We start from the raw sequence: 19,887 nt of genomic DNA, 5'->3' as shown, positions 1-19,887 counted from the left end.
CATGTATCGCAATTCTGTAGTTGGTGCGTTTAAATAGGGTACATGTAGTGCCTGCTAAGTGGGTTTCAGTTAGGAAGGCTATGTCTGGTGTGTGGCGATTTAGGAGTTGTGTGATAAGTCGTCTCTTGATTCCAACTCCCATCCCATTAACATTCCAGGTTAGGAGTCGTAGGGTACTGGCATCAGTGTTAGTGGAGGCCATCTGGTAAAGAGTGCGGGTTGATCACCGGCTGATAGCACCGTGTGCACATGCCGTTTGCTGATAGTGTTGTGGCATAGCGTTCTAGGTTTGAGCTTTGGACCCTTTTCTGAACAAAACCGTCATTAAGCAAACTTCCCATCCCCCACCCTATACTCCTAACTCGAAGCATCTGTCGCCCGAACATTCAACGAAACAAACCTCAGCTAACCGTGGCTGAGTGCGCCCGCTAACAAATGAACAACTAAGCTATTCGGGGTTGTGTAGCCTCCGGTCGTGTCCCGTTGCGGTGTCACACCAGGGGAAGGGGGGGCTTCCATCTGGGCTGGCCGCTTAGCTGTGTGTCTCTTCGCGGCTAGTCTGTAAACGTGTTCAGCATAAGGTTGTTATACAGTACCTTAGGCCCCGTATGGTCGGGTCTCGAGTGTTTCTGTTCGCATCTTTCCAGGGAGTCGGTGCTGTTATCCCTGCAGTTGTGGTGCGATTCCCGGTGCAGGCGGTTGTTGATCTGGTGGTTCAGGACCCGGTCGGGCGCGGGGTGCTCTGTTTCTCTGTCTGTTGCCCCTCATTGCCACCCAGTCTCCCTTGATGTGTTGTTCCGCCCATCTCCTCGCCTCTCCGGGGTCGGTGAAGTGGACTGTTGTGCCTCTATGGTAGATTTTAAGTTGGGCAGGGAACATCAGGCCATATTTCACTTTGAGGGATTGTAGTTGTTTTTTTAATGGGTCAAATGATTGTCTAGCCTTTTGCACTTCCCTGGTGTAATCTGGGAAGAATGCTATTTTGGATCCGTTATAGGTGAGGGTGCCTTTTGCCCTTGCGGACTGGATCAGCGCATCACGATCACGATAGTTCAAAAGTTTGGCGATCACTGTGCGAGGCGGGGCGCCCGGAATTGGACAACCCGTCGGCACTCGGTGGGCTCGTTCAATTGAAAAGAAATTGGAGAACGTGTTGTCTTCAAACATGTCTGTAAGCCACTGTTCCAGAAATAGCTCCATATGTGGGCCTTCCGCTTTCTCCGGCAGCCCCAGGATCCTTACATTATTTCGCCTGGATCTGCCCTCGCTCTCATCCACTCGCTCCTCCATGGTTTTTAATCGTGTTGTGACTCTAGCCAACTGCTGTTCTATGTTCCTTATTCCATCCTCCGCACTGGAGATGCGTTGTTCTGCCTCGCCGGTGCGCAATGTCAGCTTCTGGAGGTCGTGTCGCAGGAGGGAAACGTCCATGCTTATGCCATCCATTTTCTGCTCCATGGAAGCGCGCGAGTCAGCTATGGCCGCCATGATGTCCTTTAGGGAGATTGTGCCTTCTGTTTCCGCCATGGCGTCTGTTTGGTCATGTTCTTGTTCTGGCTGGCCGTTAGCTGTTGGCGTAGTAAATTGATCGATCCTGCTCTGGGATATCAGTCTTCTGGACTTGTCTTTGCCCATGCCGAATGCCAATATGTATCGCAGTCCGGACTGCTGTAGAGGGGTGGCGGCAATACTTCCCACCAGTCGCGGCACCGGTGCAGTCCTCTATGCCCCACTCGGCGGGGCCCTTTCTCCTTGTTCGCCGCGGTCTCCTTGTTCGCCGCGGTGTGTGGTGGACAACCAGTTTGCCTCCCCAGCCAGTTCACGGGCCCCTCTCCACCGGCCGTGCCGTGCGGGGCGTGCGGTATGTTTCTCGCTCTCGCCGTCCAGAGCCTCCCCACAGACCACACGTGGCTGCCGCCCAGCAGATTGTTGATTTATGTAGGCGTAGCGTACAGGGCGTTTTGCTGTGCGGTTTGCGGTGGATAGTCACGGTTCTCCCTCAGAACGCCTTCCCGCCGTCCCGCTTCACCCCGGTGAGCGCGGCCATCTTGATCGTGCGATGCCGCGAACGCGACACCTCCTTTCCGCCGCTCCGAACTCGCTCAAAACGGTGCGTTTCGGCCTGGAACTTTCTCTGCGTGTGCCAGGGGCACTTGCCTTCAGGAGGGTATGTATTTTTGGAGGATTTGCCACTCGTAGCAGGCTATTTATTCAGGCTGTTTGCTGCGGCCGTCGGAGCGCCAGGAGCTCACGTCCTCATCGTCCCGTTGTTGGCCACGCCCCCCCATTAAAGCTTTTTTAAATATGGAGCATATATACAGGTTTGGCCAGCTAAGACTTTAAAAAGTGGAATGACGGCTAACATTTTGAAATTTTTCATGCACTGTTGTGGATCAGCGAAACTCAGCAAAAAAAATAGCTTTATATGTAAAAATTGATCACGAATAAAATGAAAATAAATTGCAATAAAATGCTGCTCATTTGGCAATCTGCTGCCCTAGGCTAGGGCCTAGTCAGCCTTATTATAAATATGTCTCTGGGTAGAAGAATTCAGCGAGGTGAGAGGCCACTAAAGGGGTAATAGGCTTGAATAGTTTTCAGCACCACCATTCTAATGAGGGTTGAAGAATTGGAGGGCTGATGCTTTATCTTTTTGATAGAAAAATGTGCCCCAGTGGCACTGCAAGCATTTCTGAAAAGACTTCCACTTTTCTAATAATTTAAGAAGGGTTTCTTAAGCTTTCATTAAACTAGAAAAGTGGTGCTGCATCCTAGGAAATGTGCAGTAGAGTTAAACGACATCTCACTGGTGCTGTATTTTAACTCCTTTTTTTGACATGGTAAAGCAGTTCTTTTGAAAGGAGAATCTCCTCGCAAGAACCTGCACTGCATTCCACATGGTGCAATGGCTGTTGTCAAGCAGTAAATCAGGCACATGCAAAAGTCGTGGCTTTGATGCCAGGCCACCGCATTATCACTTATACAGAATATGGTGCTTTTAAGGAAAGTGTTCTTCTTACTTGGAAGAACACTTTCCCATTGTTGAATGCAGCTCAGAATCGGGCCAAGGGAGACTGATGCTTCCACCTCTGCCAAGCAGAGTGAATGAAGGATAGTTTGCTGTCATGTAGGGCCACCAGGGTCGCAGTGTCAGATGGAGAAATCCAGGTTCCATTGATATAAAGGAGGTCTAGTGGAGGAGAGCTGGCATCAAAGTATTCTGTGATAAAGGATGTTTTGTTGCATACAGACTGAGAAGGGAGAGGTGAGTAGGAGGAGCAGGAGGTGCAAATGCATTATAGATGAGTACTGCAGTATGGAGAGACAGCACAGTAATAAACAAGCTAGGGATAAGCACAGGTACAGCAAGTAGGAAGGCAAAAGCATATGCTCATAGTCTGGTCAACAGCTGGCCATCACTTTTTACTGTTCCACCCTTTACTGGGATGGAGTTGGATGGACGCTCCTAGGGAGTTCAGAAAAGACCTCACACTTCACCATGTAAGAACACTCATCATGTTGGCTTTGACGTTAAAATCAGTAAACAATTCCATGCCACAGTAAGAGAAGATGTCCTTGCTAGCTGCACAAATGTACCATACCCCAAGGAAGGACACTCAGGTTCGCTTTGGGTTAATGCCACTCCAAAATGTCAATTTCCTAACCTTACATAACACTTGGTCATTCTGGTCAGAAGCTGACCACTTCTCCTTAGACTATTTTCCCCATGCAAATGCACCCACAGTCCCCTAAAGAGAATACAGAACCCCCAGCATCAGTTGCATCAGAGGACTCCTCTTCCTCCAAAGGTAGGCAAGAAAACAGTCAAAGTGTTTGATTTTTCAGGAGGAACTATCACCTGGAAGGAATATTTTTAGAGCCAATAGACAGGCTGAATGTAGGTTGTGTTCTAGTAAAAATGAATCACTCAAACACTTAGTGCTATTTTGTACCAAACTAAGATCTGAGAGGACAATTCATCTGAGTCACTGGAGTCTAAACCATCCATCTTTGTGTGCAGACGAATGGTGGAAGCTGATGTTTGAAGGAACTTATGTGAAACTAATACTCCCGTTAACACGGCTGTTGAAAATAATTGAAACGCGCTTGACACCAACAGAAGGAATTCTCCTCGTAAACAGTAACGTTGGTTGAAATAACATATGTTGATGTTAGACATGTGAGGCATGGGAATGGATGGTTTATTGGAGTTTTGTTGGAGTTTGTGAGATGACACATGTTAGTATGTAGGTGTCCACGTTCTACATATTTTAAAGGTTTGTAAAAACCATTAAAATTAAAAAAAAAAAAAACAGACAGGCTTTACTAACCAGCGTGAGACTTTGCCCGCTGCTTATCTGGAGAGAAGGCCCACCAACAGCCTGTAGTGAGTGTGTAATTTACAATCCTCCCACAGAAACTGGCGGAACCTTCCAACAGCCGGGACAGAGGCCAAGGTCTCTGTCTTGATTACAGAGTATTTAAGATGAGCCCCCTTCAAGGCATTAGATGCATATGCATATAGCAGCTCTATGGAGTAAACCGGCTTCAGGAACTGGTAAACATCATTTGAAAACTCAGTACTATGACATTCTTTCCGATCCCCGCAGAGGATCCACCTGGAAGTGAATGACCACTATCACTCATGCAGTTCATGGTCTTTCTGAGAGATTCTATTGATTTACTGCATGGAGCGGTGTCAGGCATGGGACTCCATGGGAACCTGCCTTCCTGTGCCTCTTACTGCAACATGCAGTGAATACGCATGTTCAGTAATGGTGGCCCCCAAGATGTAACATGCTGGCTATCATTACCAATGTCTAATGCAGATTGTGCCTGCTTATTTCAGGTGCCAGAAATAAAGGCCTGGCCTGCATGAATCAAACCGAACTGCGGGATCAGAAAACTGATCCCGCCTCCTCTGCACTTGTAGGCAGGCTATTGCTTCTGCATAGGAGAAGAAAACTTTGTGGTATAGATTTTCCAATGACTTTGATACTCCATTCAGGGATTCTTAATCAGAATGGATCAAAGGCTGGAAAACCCAAGGAAACAATGTTTTCTGTGGGTTTCACCCGCCTCGATCTAAATCAGTATGGAGTTGTAACAAGCATAGATAATTGGTAAACATTTTGCATAAAAATATAGAAAATAATTCTATGCTCAATTAATAATCCACACAGGAAATCCTTTTTGGAGTATATTGAAATTAGAATTTTGCAACAAGGTATTTATCTTTATAAAAGGACTGTAGCTTTAGGAGAGGCAGATTGTTAGTTGGAGTAGTTGAAATGGAAGAGTATGGATGGTTGATTTCTCTGTTATTGATGTGCTTGTGGATTACAAATTATGTAAGGTTAATTGGTGTTGCTGCTTTTGATTTTATTCTACTACCAAAAGCATCAGGATCACCACTGTTCTATTTACCTGTCCTGATAATGGAGAACTGAGGGGATATGATGTAAAGATGAAGCTTGAAAAATTCAGATGTTTTGAAGACTCTTTGCTCAAACTCTTCGAAGGATACCATTGGTTGCATAAGCTGCCATTTTGGATCATCTGGCCAATGGGATTCAATGAAATGATGCGGGTCGGTGAGGAAGAAGAAATCATCATATCTGTAGGGCAGAGACATTGAAATATTAATGTATTACATATTATGCAGCATGCCCCTTTTCATAACTAGCGGTACAGTTGGCTAGCAGTACAAATTGATAAGGCCACATGTGCACATTGATAACGATAGGTGCTCTAACCTGAAACCCCCTCTTTCATGGAGCCACAGACACATAAGTCATGACAATCGTACGTGAGTTTTGGTCCTTGTAAATTTCATCATCATTTGAAGGAACTAACTTAAATATAACTCACATTTTCTACCGAAGAAGCACCAGTGCAGCCCAAAAACTTATTGAAAATGTTGCTATACATGTTGGTTAAATATTTGTTCCTATAAAAAGGAAATATCATAACAGCAGAAGATAATCGATTTACAATGAACCTGAATGAAAGGATTACACATCTTGCAAAAAAGCATATATCGATCTATATGTAAATTTGTGAAAGTGTATTTGGATGTTCGGGGTTGGCTCCAGCCCCGTAACAGTTTGTGGGCTGAAATGTTGGCCCCTGTTTGGCATACTAGTCTGGGGGTGTACTGTCGACAGTGAAATTTGACCAACCCTACACATTCACCCTGCACAGGGTGGAGTCCTGCCCTGTGCTATCAGTATAGGCAATTTCGGGTGATTGCAGATTTTGCGATTGTTGGCTCCAGTCCCATAACAGTAGGTGGGCTGTAATTTTGGCCCAAGGTCGGTATACCAGTCTGGGGTGTACTGGCGACAGTGAAATTTGACCAAGCCCACCCATTTGCCCTGAACAGGGGTGGAGCGGGCCCGCCCTTTGCTATCAGTAAAGGCGATTCCGGGAGATTGCTGATTTTGCGATTTTTCAAAAATAGGCAGTTAGGACACAATATAACATACATAAGACTATAGCAGACCCCACGTGTATTTCAGTTACAGACCAGGGCAACGCTGGGGGGTACTGCTAGTTACACATAGTCAATGAGCTGTGAAGAAAGATTATTTAACCATAGAAATACCCCATTCCTAGAGCTACCATTGCCCGGGCTCCCTACCATATGCTCCATTGCTGCTGAAATGCTTGATATCTTTTCTGCTTGTGAAATAAACTTGCCCTACCTGCAATGGTTAGCACAGAATTAAGTGCTTTCAAGGTAGATAGAGCCAGTGTGTGCTGTTGCTGTGATGCATTCAGTAAGTGGGGAGAAAATGGCAGTGAGGTAGTGTGGTTATTCAAACATTCCTGCATGCCTGTTTTTGATGTATTGAACAGACAGGAAGTTTTACTCATGTCCAGATCTTCCTCTACCACAACTTGCTTTGTTCCTCATTAGAGTTGTTTGTAGGATGAGCAGCATTGTGTGAGGCAAGAGATATATAGACTCAAAAGTAACAGTTTGAACACCTTTATTACAAAACTTTGTAGGGTTGGTGTAATGCCTAACTGGCCCCACCTCTAAGGGGGTTGTTCCCTCAACTTTTGCTTCTAATGGTCATCAATTTCTGAAAGTCCAAAACCAAAGTCTGTCTGTGTCCCAACCTATGCTTGCCCTCACTCTTAATCCAAATGTGATGTGGGGTCTTCATAAATAAAAATGGTGCCTCAAAAAGAAACGCAAACCAAGGCTGGTTTCAGGTAGCCTTACCATCAGGTTTAGTTCTGCCAGTTTCAAAAATAGTTCAATTGAAAAAGGTTTCCCTCAGAACCTTCGAGGTAGGGCTCTTGCAGCAAGTCAATAAAGTTCACAATGGGCCTCATTACGGGTCTGGCGGTAACCGTGCTGGTAAAACCGGCAGGTTGCCGCCAGACCCTTTATTAATTACTGGCCCCTCACTTCCCGGTAACACCAGGGTATTCTGACCCCGGCAGATGGGATGTCAGGCGCCGGTAATTTTTTAAGTCCCCATGGAGTCCAATAGGACTTCATGGGAATGGGGACCACGGAAGCACCGGCACCGTTAACAACGGTGCCGGTGCTTCTGTGAAACTCTGCGGGCGGCGTGCCATTCTGCCTGCCAGGTCTGACCCTGGCAGGTGGGATGGCACCTCCCCGCAGAGTCGTAGTGTGCCGGTCTGGAAACAATGGTGCTGGTCATAATGAGGCTCAATGTCTTTGGGTCTCTGGGCAATCTCTTCCCCAAGCTTCGATCCTTCTAGTTCCAAACAAAAAGACACAGTTATGTTATGTTAAGGCAATTTATTATGCGCATTATCACCCAAAGGCCTCTTGGTGCCAGGACAGCAGAGAGATGCGGACCATAGCAAGGGCCCTAGAACAACCATATTTTCAGAGCTTTCTTGAATTGAAGATGATTTGCTACGGCTCTAACGCCAGCAGGTAGCTCATTCCAGAGTCGACTGGCCGCATAAGAGAATGCCTTCCCTCCAAGGTGAGCCCTACGTATCTTGGGGACGGCCAATAGCTTAGCATCTCCTGACTACAAGGGTCTGTCAGGGATATACAGAGAGAACCTATCCTGCAGATATTCAGGTCCCTGTTTAGAAAAGCACAGGGACTTGAATTTAATCCTTTGTGCCACTGGGAGTCAATGAAGTGCCTGAAGTACTTGGCTTATATGAGCACCATAAGGTGACGCTGTCGCCACCCTGGCCGCTAAATTCTGCAACAGTTGGAGATGGTGCACCACCATAAGAGATTGTGCCAAATAAAGTGCTTTGCAGTAATCCAAACGACTGGTAATCAAGAAGGATACCACTAGGTTTCGCATGTTTTCTGGCAAAAAAGGCAGGATACAGCAAAGAAGCCCAAGAACGAAATGGCCAGTCTTACAAACAGCATTAACCTGCAGTGACATAGACAGATCCGAAGAAAGAAAGACCCCAAGATTTTTAACCACCTTCACCAGAGTAGTACAGTCACCCACGGTGGAAGGCCAGAAGGAACCCGACCATTCAGCCGTGATCAGTTCCTTTTAGGCCTCTCAGGGTTCCCTTTCTCAAGCTTAGGCCCCTCTTGTCTCAAACAAATGTTCACCTTGTCAGTATGTACCTCTCAATGCACCGTTCATTCATGGGGCAGTATCAGAGACTTTCGAGATCGACTGCCTTTTTTTGCTCCTCCCATGCGCGACCACTCTGACTTCTAACCCCTCTCCTTACACTCTGTACTTTTCTTCTGGCACCTTTTCCTTTCTGTTCCTCTTTCACTCTGTCCTTATTTCTTTCCCACCTTTTGTCTGTCTTTAACTCTTGCACAATTTTCACTTTGCCCTGCTTGCAAACTTTCCACTTTGCCATACCTCTTGCACAATTTCCACTTGCCGTGCCTCTTGCACACTTTTCACGTTGTTGTGCATACTTGCACCTCTGTTTACTCTGCCATGTCTCTTGCACACTCTTCTTACTTTGTCCTGCCTTCTGCACCTTCCTTTTACTTTGCCCTGCCTCTTGCACCTTTCTTTTCTGCTTTTGGGTCACCCCCACCCTTTTCCGGCTTTCAGCTGGCACGCACCCTCTCTTTGCTTCCCGTTCTTCAAAATTCACTGTTTCTGCGATTTCCAATTTTCGTGCCACTAGCGCACTTTCTCTTTCTTTCTTTCTTTTTCCAATGATCGTTCTGCTTGCACCATCCACTGCTACTGCTCGCGCACGCACGCTACTGAGTTTCTCTCTCTCATGAAACTCACTGACGAGCGCAGCACTAGTGAGCAGTTCCTTGGGATATGTGGGTGAAGGTCAGGGTCTCACCACCTGCCCCTCAGGCACTCCTGGGACCGGCACACGTCCCTGGGGAATGAGCACTGACCTGGATATGGCCAGCAGGTGGCAGTCCGCCCAATCTGGCCACTTGGAGACACAGCACCCTCGCCACGCTGCAACCCCTCTGACACACCGGGTTAGTGTCTTGGCGTCCCATTCCCTTCTTATCCTGAGGGCTCCGCCTGCTACAGCCTCCTGTTCCCTGGCTTCCAAGATCCATCCAGCAACCCTAGCTCGCTCATTTCTCTTAGCAGAACCACACCTTTTATACCCTAACTGAAGGTCAAGTGGAATCAAGTGTGCGTGGTTAATTTTAGGTGCCTGACCTTGCATGACTCTATTAACGGGGCAGCTTAGTGGTGGAATGTAGTAGGTCTCTCCCTGCATCACAGTGTTGTTCCTATGGGTAATCGTTATAACTCTCGGTTGCCCCGACCTGCCCCAGTACATGTTGGAAATGGGGAGGGGAAGATGGGATGTGATTGAAAATACCCTATGAAGGAAGGGTGAGAGAGAGTGTGCTGATGTACAATGGAGAAAGGGGGAATACAATGTCTCACCTTTAGGCATTCTCCTCCCAATCCCCCACGACCCTCAGCCAGGTGATCCTCCCTCGATTGTCCACCCCCAGGGTCAGGATCCAAAAGCAATGACCCTTCCCTGGCCAACTGAATGGAAGATCCTGGGGGAGTAGGTAGGAGAATACCGTCAGGTTTCTCACAGTTGACAGACGTATGCAGGCATGCTTCTAAAAGCTCCTCATTTAAAAGTTCCTTTCCCATCAAGGGTATTTCAACCTGCCATGTGTTACTCAAACGTTCCCCGATTCCTTGAGATCCTTCTACACTCAATGGCGTGTTTTTTACATCACTCTCATGTACTTCAGGGTTTTGATTTACAACTTTGCAAGTAGAATTGGAATTAAAAAAGGCAGTCAATTTTGCCTGAGTCGCAGGCATACACTGGGCCTGGTGCTTCAAACCGTTCTGGGAAACGCCTACTAGTGCTTTAGCATAAGTGCCAGGGCCAGTCGATAAAGCAGCCTCCTGCTTTTCCGTCATGATTGTTGGTAGTGTAGATCCACATGGTGATGGCCCAGACTTATTACTGTTACTGCGGAGCTCGTAGGGCATAAAGGATGGCGGTAATAAACACATTTATAAATAAGTTCTGAGCAATCTCCTTTGTGTAGAATAAATTCGCTGGCAAAGGTTTACCTTACCCTCTGTACGTCACCACCAAATCTAATCCGCTTACTAGGTTTTCCAGAGAAATGAATTGAAGAAGGCATGATAACACACCAAAAGCACTGCAGAAGCTGGTATGAACCAGGAGACTTACAGACTGCAGATGACTGCACTTCGAGCACTTGGGATACTTATGTCAATCCGCCTCCCCTTCCGTCTCGCAAGCACTTTACGGGCAAATTAAAGAGCTAGAGTCACTGTTAACTGGAGTACTGTGCAGATGACTGAACTTCTCAAACTTTCCACCGCTTCATATAATTGAACGACTCTCCTGTATTACCATCATTCAAAATATTATAGACCTTGAGCATCAAGTGGTTAAAATCTATTAGCTTTTCGAAGGCCATCAATTCTCTAACTCCTCTATCCCTAATGAGACGCAAAATGGTGCAGCGGTATGCAATGAAGCCACTTTGCTTCTTGAAGGGCCCAATGTATGGAGACCACCCTCTCTCTGCCTAGAAAATGTGCCCTACTCCCCCACTGGTGTAAAGCAAGGATTCCCCAGAAGAGGTGTCAGGGGCGAGGTGTCTGGGGTGAGGAGTAGGTGGAAGGTTGACATTTTCAGAAGCAAAAGGGTAACAAGGGTAGAGACCCTCATGGATTTGGGGATAGCAACGGAATAAAGTGCAAGGGTGCCTTATGATCAAGCTGTTCTATCCCCTTCCACTTCTTATCAAGCGGAGTATCCGCTCAACTCAATGACGATGATATCTGCGCTGCAATCAAATATGTGTATATATCTGGTATTGCAACCCCCTGATGTTGTCCATAATGTTTTAAAATGTTAATCGATATCCTGGGAGGTTTCTTTTGGCAAATAAAATCCCATGTTCTCATTTATAATTTCTTAATTGTACCAAGTAGAACTTTAATTGGAAGGGCTTGAAAGATACAGAGCAAACGTGCAAGTAGATTCATTTTAACGGCCGTGCACCCACTGAAACAAGAGATTTCCATTTCCTTCCACCGCTCGAGGTCTTTAAGAAGATCCTTCAAATGATCAGGTAAGTTATGATGGTAAGGAGGATCATGGGAGTGAGTGATGAAAACACCTAAGTATTTAAGTTTTTCAGACTCTCTTAAGAATGGACTTAAGGGTTTAGGTTTAAACATCATAAAAATCACATCATCTGCAAATAATGCAAGCTTATTAGAAGTGGAGCCAATTACCACACCAGTGAATATCTGGATTTCATCAAATCATGCAAGCTGATGGGGGCGCTGTTGAGCAGCCGACAAGATGGCTGCCTAGCCTTTCAGCTCCGTGTGCTGCCGCTTTACATCTGCTTCCATCTGCGGTTTGCTACTCTGCCCCGTCTCCGGACTCGGCCCACGCATAGCTGACACTCGGGGCCACCCGCCTGTGAAATCTGGCCCTGAATCGGACCTTCTGACCCTGTGTTCGCAGTGCTTCGAACCAGGCCCGTGCGCTGCCGGTCGACGCCGCGGACGGTGTCGCAGACTTCCTTCCGTCGCAGCTGGCGACCCGGCGGGCCGCCTCCCTATCTATCGCCACCGCGCCCACCTGCCTTGTGACTGGGGCCGGGGCCGGAGCGCGGGGGCCGCCTGTGCGGCCTACGCTGATACGCGTGGGCCGACCCGGCGCGGCGCCGCGGAAGGCTCCGCTGAAGACTCCGCTGAAGACGCTCCTGGCCTGAACCAACTAACGATTGCGAACTGAGCCTGAGGTGAGGAGCTGGTGGGCCCTGTATGTGCGGCATTTATCCACAACCCCTTGGGTCAATCTGTCTGCCGCCCTGAGGACGAATCTCTCGCCCACTACCTCCGGCACTCGGTTTTAAGGTCCTCCACGCCCTGCCGGTGCATTGCCCCGTCTCACGATAACCACACGAGTCTGACTCCCTGGAACACGCCACGATGTCCAACAGGTCCAGGAACACCGGTAAATCTGGCGCCATGGACAAGTTTGCTAAGGCCACCCCGAGACCCGACTCGGCCCATACATCATGCGATCAAATCGAAGCACCGCTCCCTGCAGAGGCCCCCCCCGCAGACCTGACGGTCGTTATGGAATCCATGGCCAGAAACTTCGCAGCTTTTCACGAGAAGCTAGATGACATTAATGCAAATGTGGCATCTCTACGAACCAAACTGGACCAACAAGGGTCGCGTATCACCGAAACCGAAAACAGGATCAGCTCCAACGAGGACAATATTAACACACTGCAAAGCACGGTGTCCACCCTTGTCACGGACATGAAACTAGTGCGCGCTAAATGCGACGACCTCGAATGTAGATCACGGAGGAATAACATACGCATCATTGGAGTCCCGGAAAATGCACTGAAGGGCCGACTTGAATCTGCAGTCGAGAACCTCCTGAAAGACCTATTGGGCAATCCGGAATTGTCCCCCTTCTTCACAATCGAAAGGGCCCACAGGGCGTTAGCCCCACGTCCCAAACCAGGAGACTTCCCGCGGCCCATCATCGCCAAAATTCTGAGATTTAGAGATCGGGACCAAATCCTCTGCCTTGCGCGGGAGAAGTGTGAACTCAGATTGGACTCGCAGGTGATCCGAATCTTCCCCGACTTCTCGATTGCAGTACAGCAGGAGCGTCGCCAATTTCTCGGGGTCAAGTTCCTTAGCCCTCAGATACGCACTTTCTATTTTGCATGTTGTTGGTCCACTCATAGTGATCATGATTGATTCCTGTCTTCATCAAATGCAATATCTCCCCATTTCACATCCAGGCCGGCGCGGCCACAGGTAATGGCTGTGACATGCATCACTAAACCGCAAACACTGTTTATTTCTCACGGACGCCTTAGTGTCCCAAGCGTGCTAACACACGGCAATAGCGCACCCCATTGCGATTGCACTGCTTCCTATTTCTTTGTTTTTGGTTCGCCCCTGTTGGGCTCTTGCACAGGCTGGATCATGTTGGGGTCGGTCCGACTGTGCACTGTTGGAGATGGGTGGGATGTACACTGCTGATCATGGGTTGGTGGTGAGGGTGGGGGGGGAAACTGGGTGTTATCTACAAAAGGCACACGAGGTTGCATGTGGCCGGCACTAATGGGCCATGTTCGTAAATTTTGCCCCCACCCTTGGGGCGCACACTATTGTTGGGTCCGAGACGTTCATTGAGAACACGTGTTACATAATGAGATACCTGGCACAGGTATGGCAACCGTCTTAATGTCATGGAATGTCTGAGGGGTAAGCAATCACACTAAGGCGCGCAAAATCATGGCATATGCCAACAGACATAACTGCAAGATACTGTTCCTGCAGGAGACACACTCCAATGGCCACATCCCCAGAACAATGGCCCCGGCATGGGGACCTACTAGATTTTTTACCTCTTACTCCACTCAATCCAGGGGGGTTCTAACCATGATCCATAAATCCATCAAGTTCACACTGCATAAAAACTACACTGACCCTGAAGGACGCTATGTCATACTACATTGCACTTTGGCCAACAAAGAATATCTACTCGTCAACACCTATTGCCCCAATATCGATTCTCCTGAATTTTTTGACAAGATCGCCACTATACTGCTGGGATACGTGGGAACTCTGGTCATTTGGGGGGGAGATTTGAATCTTATTCTTGATGCAACCCTGGATAGGACTGGATCCAACCCACGGCCTCTGTCCAGTGCCGCACGCAGGTTGCACTCTCACATTAAGACCCTCGACATTTGCGATGCCTGGAGGTCGCTACACCCACATCTTAGAGACTACACTTACTACTCATCAGTGCATGGGAGCTCTTCTAGGATAGACTTGTTTCTTGTCTCGAAAGGTGTCATGGGAGGGGTGTTGGGCTCCCAGATCTTACCCCGCACGCTTTCTGATCATGCCCCGATCACACTCACAGCCAGACTAGGAGTACCCGTCCCGACGTTCAGCACCTGGCGTTTTAAATCCGACGCCCTGCGAGATGTGGTATTTAAGGCTGAAATACTCGACGATATTCTGTCTTTCTTCGAACTGAATACTCTCCGAGATACCTCTGCCGCCGTGAGGTGGGACGCCTTTAAGGTGTACATCAGGGGAATGTCTATCTCCCGGGAAGCTGGGGTGCTGAAATCAATCAGAGCAGCGCTGAGCCGTTCAGAAAGCAAACTGAAACAACTGGAACTGCAAGGCGCCTCTGGTGCCGACCCCGCCACTCTTGCCCAGATCTCTGAGGAACTCCAAGCTTTCAACAAACTCGCCGTCAGCGAGATACATTTCCTTGGTCGCCCTCAAGCGGCCAGGAAATATGGTGAGGGAGAGAGGCCCGGGAGAACGTTAGCGACACTAACTAAATGGGAATCTGGCCGAACGCAAATCACCTCACTTAAAGATGAACAGGGTAATACCCAATGGGCTGACCTACAAATCCTGAACACATTTACCGAGTTCTACAGATCTCTCTACTCCCAGCCTGCTGAGCACACTGAACAGCACATGCGGGAACTCCTTGATTCGATCCCCACCACTGAGATCTCCTCCGCTACCCGTGACGAACTGGACTCTCCAGTCACGCTTGACGAGATAGTAACAGCCATCTCTGACCTACCCAAAGGCAAAGCCCCGGGGCCCGACGGTCTGACTGCCGATTTCTATCAAGAACACGTCGCTATACTCGCCCCCAAGCTACTCGAGGTCTGGGATGAATCGCTCCGAGTCTCTATTCTTCCCCTCTCTATGCGCGAGGCAGTCATTACGGTGCTGCTCAAGCCCGATAAGCCCGACGACGAATGTGGGTCCTATAGACCCCTCTCCCTAATGAACCTCGACACAAAGATCTTTGCAAAAATTATAGCGAACCGATTTCTGCCCATTATGACATATCTGGTCCATGATGACCAGGCCGGCTTTGTACCTGGTAGGTCCACCTCCCACAACATCAGGAGACTGTTTAACGTAATGTCCCGCATTGATCAAGAGGCACAAGCAGTGGCGGTCACACTGGACGCCCAGAAGGCCTTCGATATGGTCTCCTGGAGATACACTTGGCTGGTTCTTGAGAATATGGGTATTGGCCCGAACATGATTAAGTTTATAAAATTGCTTTACACTTCTCCTGTGGCACGGGTTAGGATCAATACACTAACTTCTGATCTTTTCAGACTGTTCAGAGGTACCCGACAGGGATGCCCCTTCTCTCCAATACTGTTCGCTTTAACAATTGAACCAATGGCAGACTATGTCCGTGCTCACCACGCCCGCAAGGGTATAAGACTGAAAGACAGCCCCGAAATTATATCCCTATATGCGGACGATGTTCTCTTATACATCAGAGACCCTGCAACACACCTTGACTCAATACTAAGGGACATTACTCGCATAGGCACTCACTCCGGCTTCACTATCAATTATTCTAAGTCGGAGATCTTCCCGCTCACTAAGGCCACCCAGCAACCTGCCTCTGAATACCCCCTCCGTTGGTCACCGAATGGTTTTAGATATTTGGGCGTGCACATATCCTTGGCCAAGTCCTCCCTTCTCGCTGACAATTACTCTGCGGTAACACGCATGGCCGAAACTAAAATCCTCAGGTGGCGCGCCCTCCCGCTCTCCATTGCTGGACGGCTCTCCCTCATTAAAATGATTCTGCTCCCCAAACTCCTCTACACATTTAGCAACGTACCCGTGTGGCCTGGGAATAACTACTTTGCCAGACTGCACACACTGTTTGCTCAGTTCCTTTGGCACGCGGGCGCAGTACGCAAAAAGTGGACGGACATGACACTTCCATACAAACTAGGGGGACTCACAGCCCCGAATATATCACATTACTGGCACGCAGCTCAGGCCCAACATGCCACCCACTGGTATCCTGGTGCACCAACGCGTCCCCATGTCAAACTGGAGAGATTGGCGACCACCGGCATCGACCTAATGTCCGCGCTACTGCATTACCAATACATACCCGACTCTCCTATTGACCCTCTCTACACAACTCTCTTGGCCTGGTCTCGCATGCTTTCCCAGACGCCTGGAGCCTTTCCGTACTACAAGTGGCTTCCCGTGTGGGCCTTTCCTGGCCTGGAACCCACACACGACGCAGCGCTGGCCCGACACTGGGGGGAGCTGGGATACCATGCACTGACGGACTTCTACCCTGAAGGCAGCTTTATTGACCCCCGATCTTGGAAACCGGGTCACACCGGGACCGCTTTGGAAACCCTCCAATATTATAGACTGCGGGCCGCGTTTAGGTCCAAATGGCCCACATTCCCGGACGAGCCCCCAGACAACCCAGCCATCGCATACATTGCCAACTCAGGGGGCGCCCGCGGCGTGGTCTCCTCACTCTACAAGATATTTCAGGCTGCTTCCCCTACTCCCACCCTCAAGGCACGCGATGACTGGGCCGACGACCTGGGCCTGGAAATATCAGATGGGGCCTGGGAGAACATGTGCCTGCACACCCAACGAGTCTCCCTCAACTTCCGTTTTCGTGCCATGCAGTACAAACTTCTAAATAGACTTTATTATACTCCGTACAGAACATCTAGGTTCGTTCACACTGCGACACGCCCCTGCCCCCACTGCGGGGCGACAGAGGCCGATCACCTACACATGTTCTGGTCTTGTAACAAACTGCTTGGTTTCTGGGAGGGTATCCTAGAAACTCTCTCTGCTATCATTGGAGTTGTTATTGACCCAGATCCTCTGGCCGTCCTGTTTGGCGCCTGGACGACCGATGACACTAGATGTTCAGCTAGATTTCTGAATATTGCATGTATGGTTGCCAAGAAATGCGTCCTTCAGAATTGGAAAAATCCCTCCCCTCCGGCTCACCGGAAATGGCTCCATATGCTTACCTGGTCACGCAATTGCGAGGAGGAATTCATATCCATGCTCCCTGTTACATCTCGCCCCCGTAACATCTGGACGGAATTCAACACATACCTTAACAATAGAAGTACAAGTGCCTCCAGCTCTGGCTTGTCTCCCACCCCTCTGTAATTACCCCTACTATGTGCACACTTATTTGTATATATCTCATGCGACCACTGCCTTGTATTGCTGTGACCAATGTACCATGTTAAATGTATTGTATTGTTACGTCTTTTACACGTGCCGGACTCGTGCCCTTGATGCCTGCACCATGTAACCTTGTGCCGCTAAAAATAAAAGTTTAAAAAAAAAAAATCATGCAAGCTGATGGTTCCAGGGCTCTCCTTTTTGTAAGGAATATGCAATCCCCCCCATGACAATAGGTGTAGGAATTTCACTCTACCGTGCTCTACACTCCCACATCCTCCTCATTATCCAGCTCATCCTTTTAGGGACCTTCTTTCTAAAGTTTCCACTTCCCATAGACCTTTGCATGGTTTCCAGGCCATCCCCTATTTTTTGTATACCAATGTTTCCAACTCCATAGTCCTATCCTATCCATTGTCCCGGGAGGATAGCTCAGCTGCAACGTGCTCGCCATGGAAGCAAGGTGACACAGAGCGACACAGGTTCAATTCCCAGGTCTGCGCTTAGAAACCTCTGGGTATTAAGGGCCTTATAAATAACCTATCATATCATATCATATCATATCATGCACTCCTCCTACTCTAACAATGAGAGGACCTCCTCTGGCCCCATACCTTTACGATACCCCTCTTAGCCAGGAGAAAAGCCAAACCAATCATGGTCTTTTCATGAACGGTGAGAGATGGATCGCCCAGCATCCCTAGAAAACACATGAAGGGCTCAGCCTCAACCCCACCCTCAACTGTAGAATTCATCACTCGTATCACCCACCACTAGTAGCTTTGAATCCGGGGAACAGCCACACCATGTGGTGAAATGCTCCCACCCCATTTTTGCATTTGGGACAAACATCATCCTCCCTTCTTCCCACCCTGTGAAGTACCTGTTGGTATATTAGACCCTGTGTGGAATCTTATATCGAATCATGCAGTATCTGACATTAATGGCTATTTCCCTTGCCGATCCCAAGGTACATTCCCATTCCCTGTCATCTAGTCAGCCTAAGTCCCTCCCCCATATTTCTGTAAATCTGCACAGCGGTTGGGCAGTGCCTCCTTCTATCCATTTATAAGCTTTGTATAGTGCATGCTTCAATTGCAGATATTGATAAAACAATGTTCTGTCCAGCTTGCACTTGGTTTCTTGTTTTGCAATTCCAAAAACGTTTCACACACCCTTCGCCACCTAGGTACGTAATTCCGGAATATTGTGAAGTTCTGGTAAAAGCCTATTGTCACAAAGAAGCTAGCCCCCCTACTATTGTGCCCACTCTTGTTTTGTCCAGTAAGGTGATTTCTTTTTACTACTAATTTGCCCGTTGGAGAGAACTCACGCAGGGATGTCTTGCCACCTGGCTTAGGGTTAACAACCCCTTGCACCGTTTCTCAATCCTTGTTGCTAGATCTTCCTTTCCCAGGAAAAAACTATTGTTTACTGGGACATACTGTATTGGCCAGAAATACTTCAGCTCCCCTTCACAAACTGAGTTGTCAAAGTTTCGAGGGCAATTCTGGGGCTTGCAAAGCCCCACAACAGTTTCCTGAATCCTCCCTCCATATTATCAAATTCCTCCAACAGAACATCATACGGTGTAGCCTACAGGGCACACAAGACCTTTGGAAAAGCTATTATTTTGAATAGCGAAATCCTACGTTTTAATGTCAATGGCAGATTAGCTCATCACTTTATACCTAGAAGAAGCCTGGATAGCAAGGGATGCCAGTTTAACCCAAAGAAACCCCTCCGTAGACCTAGTTAGTTGCATGCCTAAGTATCTAAATGATTCCCTCATAGCAGGCAGTTTTCCTCAGCTCACACTCTCGCTGTCCCCTCTGATGAGCACAAAACATACCGATTTATCCCACCTTAATTTCAACCTGCTATATTCACCAAACCTGGTGAATATTTCAATCACCCTTGGTACCAAGGCTTTGGGGTTACTCAATTAGAGGATGGCATCATCTGCAAAAAGAGATATCCTGTCCTCATGACCAACTGGTCTGTGTCACTCCTCACCCATTCTGCCAATGACTAGAGCATAAGTGCAAACACAAAGGGAGAGAGAGGACAGTCCTGGCTCGTCCCTCTTTCTAAAGAAAAGGTTTTAGAAAGATAGCTGTTCAACCTCACCCTTGCTTTCTGGGACTCGTACAACATGAAAACCCAACATGAAAAATACAACATCAAATCCCATCCTCGAAAGAACTTTCCAAAGGTAACCCCATTCAATCGTATCAAAGGCTTTATATGAATCCAGGACCAATATCATATTAGACTGGGGAGGCAAAGTATCTGCCACTGCAACTGCTCCAAAGAATCTGCACAGATTAAGGCGCGTTGTTCTCTCTGGTATGAAAGTATTTTGATCCGGCAG

General features: G+C 48.1%; 1 protein-coding gene across 1 annotated transcript in view; it reads right to left on the bottom strand.

Annotated features, from left to right (window-relative positions):
• Positions 1–19,887, bottom strand: part of LOC138516825 (kyphoscoliosis peptidase-like) — a 263,810-nt gene that overhangs the window by 91,785 nt on the left and 152,138 nt on the right. The window contains exon 5 of the mRNA XM_069632249.1: positions 5,428–5,618. Coding sequence (XP_069488350.1) covers positions 5,428–5,618 — 191 coding nt within the window. The remainder of the gene's footprint in view (positions 1–5,427; positions 5,619–19,887) is intronic.

Source organism: Ambystoma mexicanum, chromosome 6q (assembly GCF_040938575.1).
Source record: "Ambystoma mexicanum isolate Mex_15411 chromosome 6q, UKY_AmexF1_1, whole genome shotgun sequence".
Taxonomy (NCBI): domain Eukaryota; kingdom Metazoa; phylum Chordata; class Amphibia; order Caudata; family Ambystomatidae; genus Ambystoma; species Ambystoma mexicanum.
Note: the sequence above shows the minus strand (reverse complement) of the source record. Positions and strands in the feature narration are given on the sequence as shown.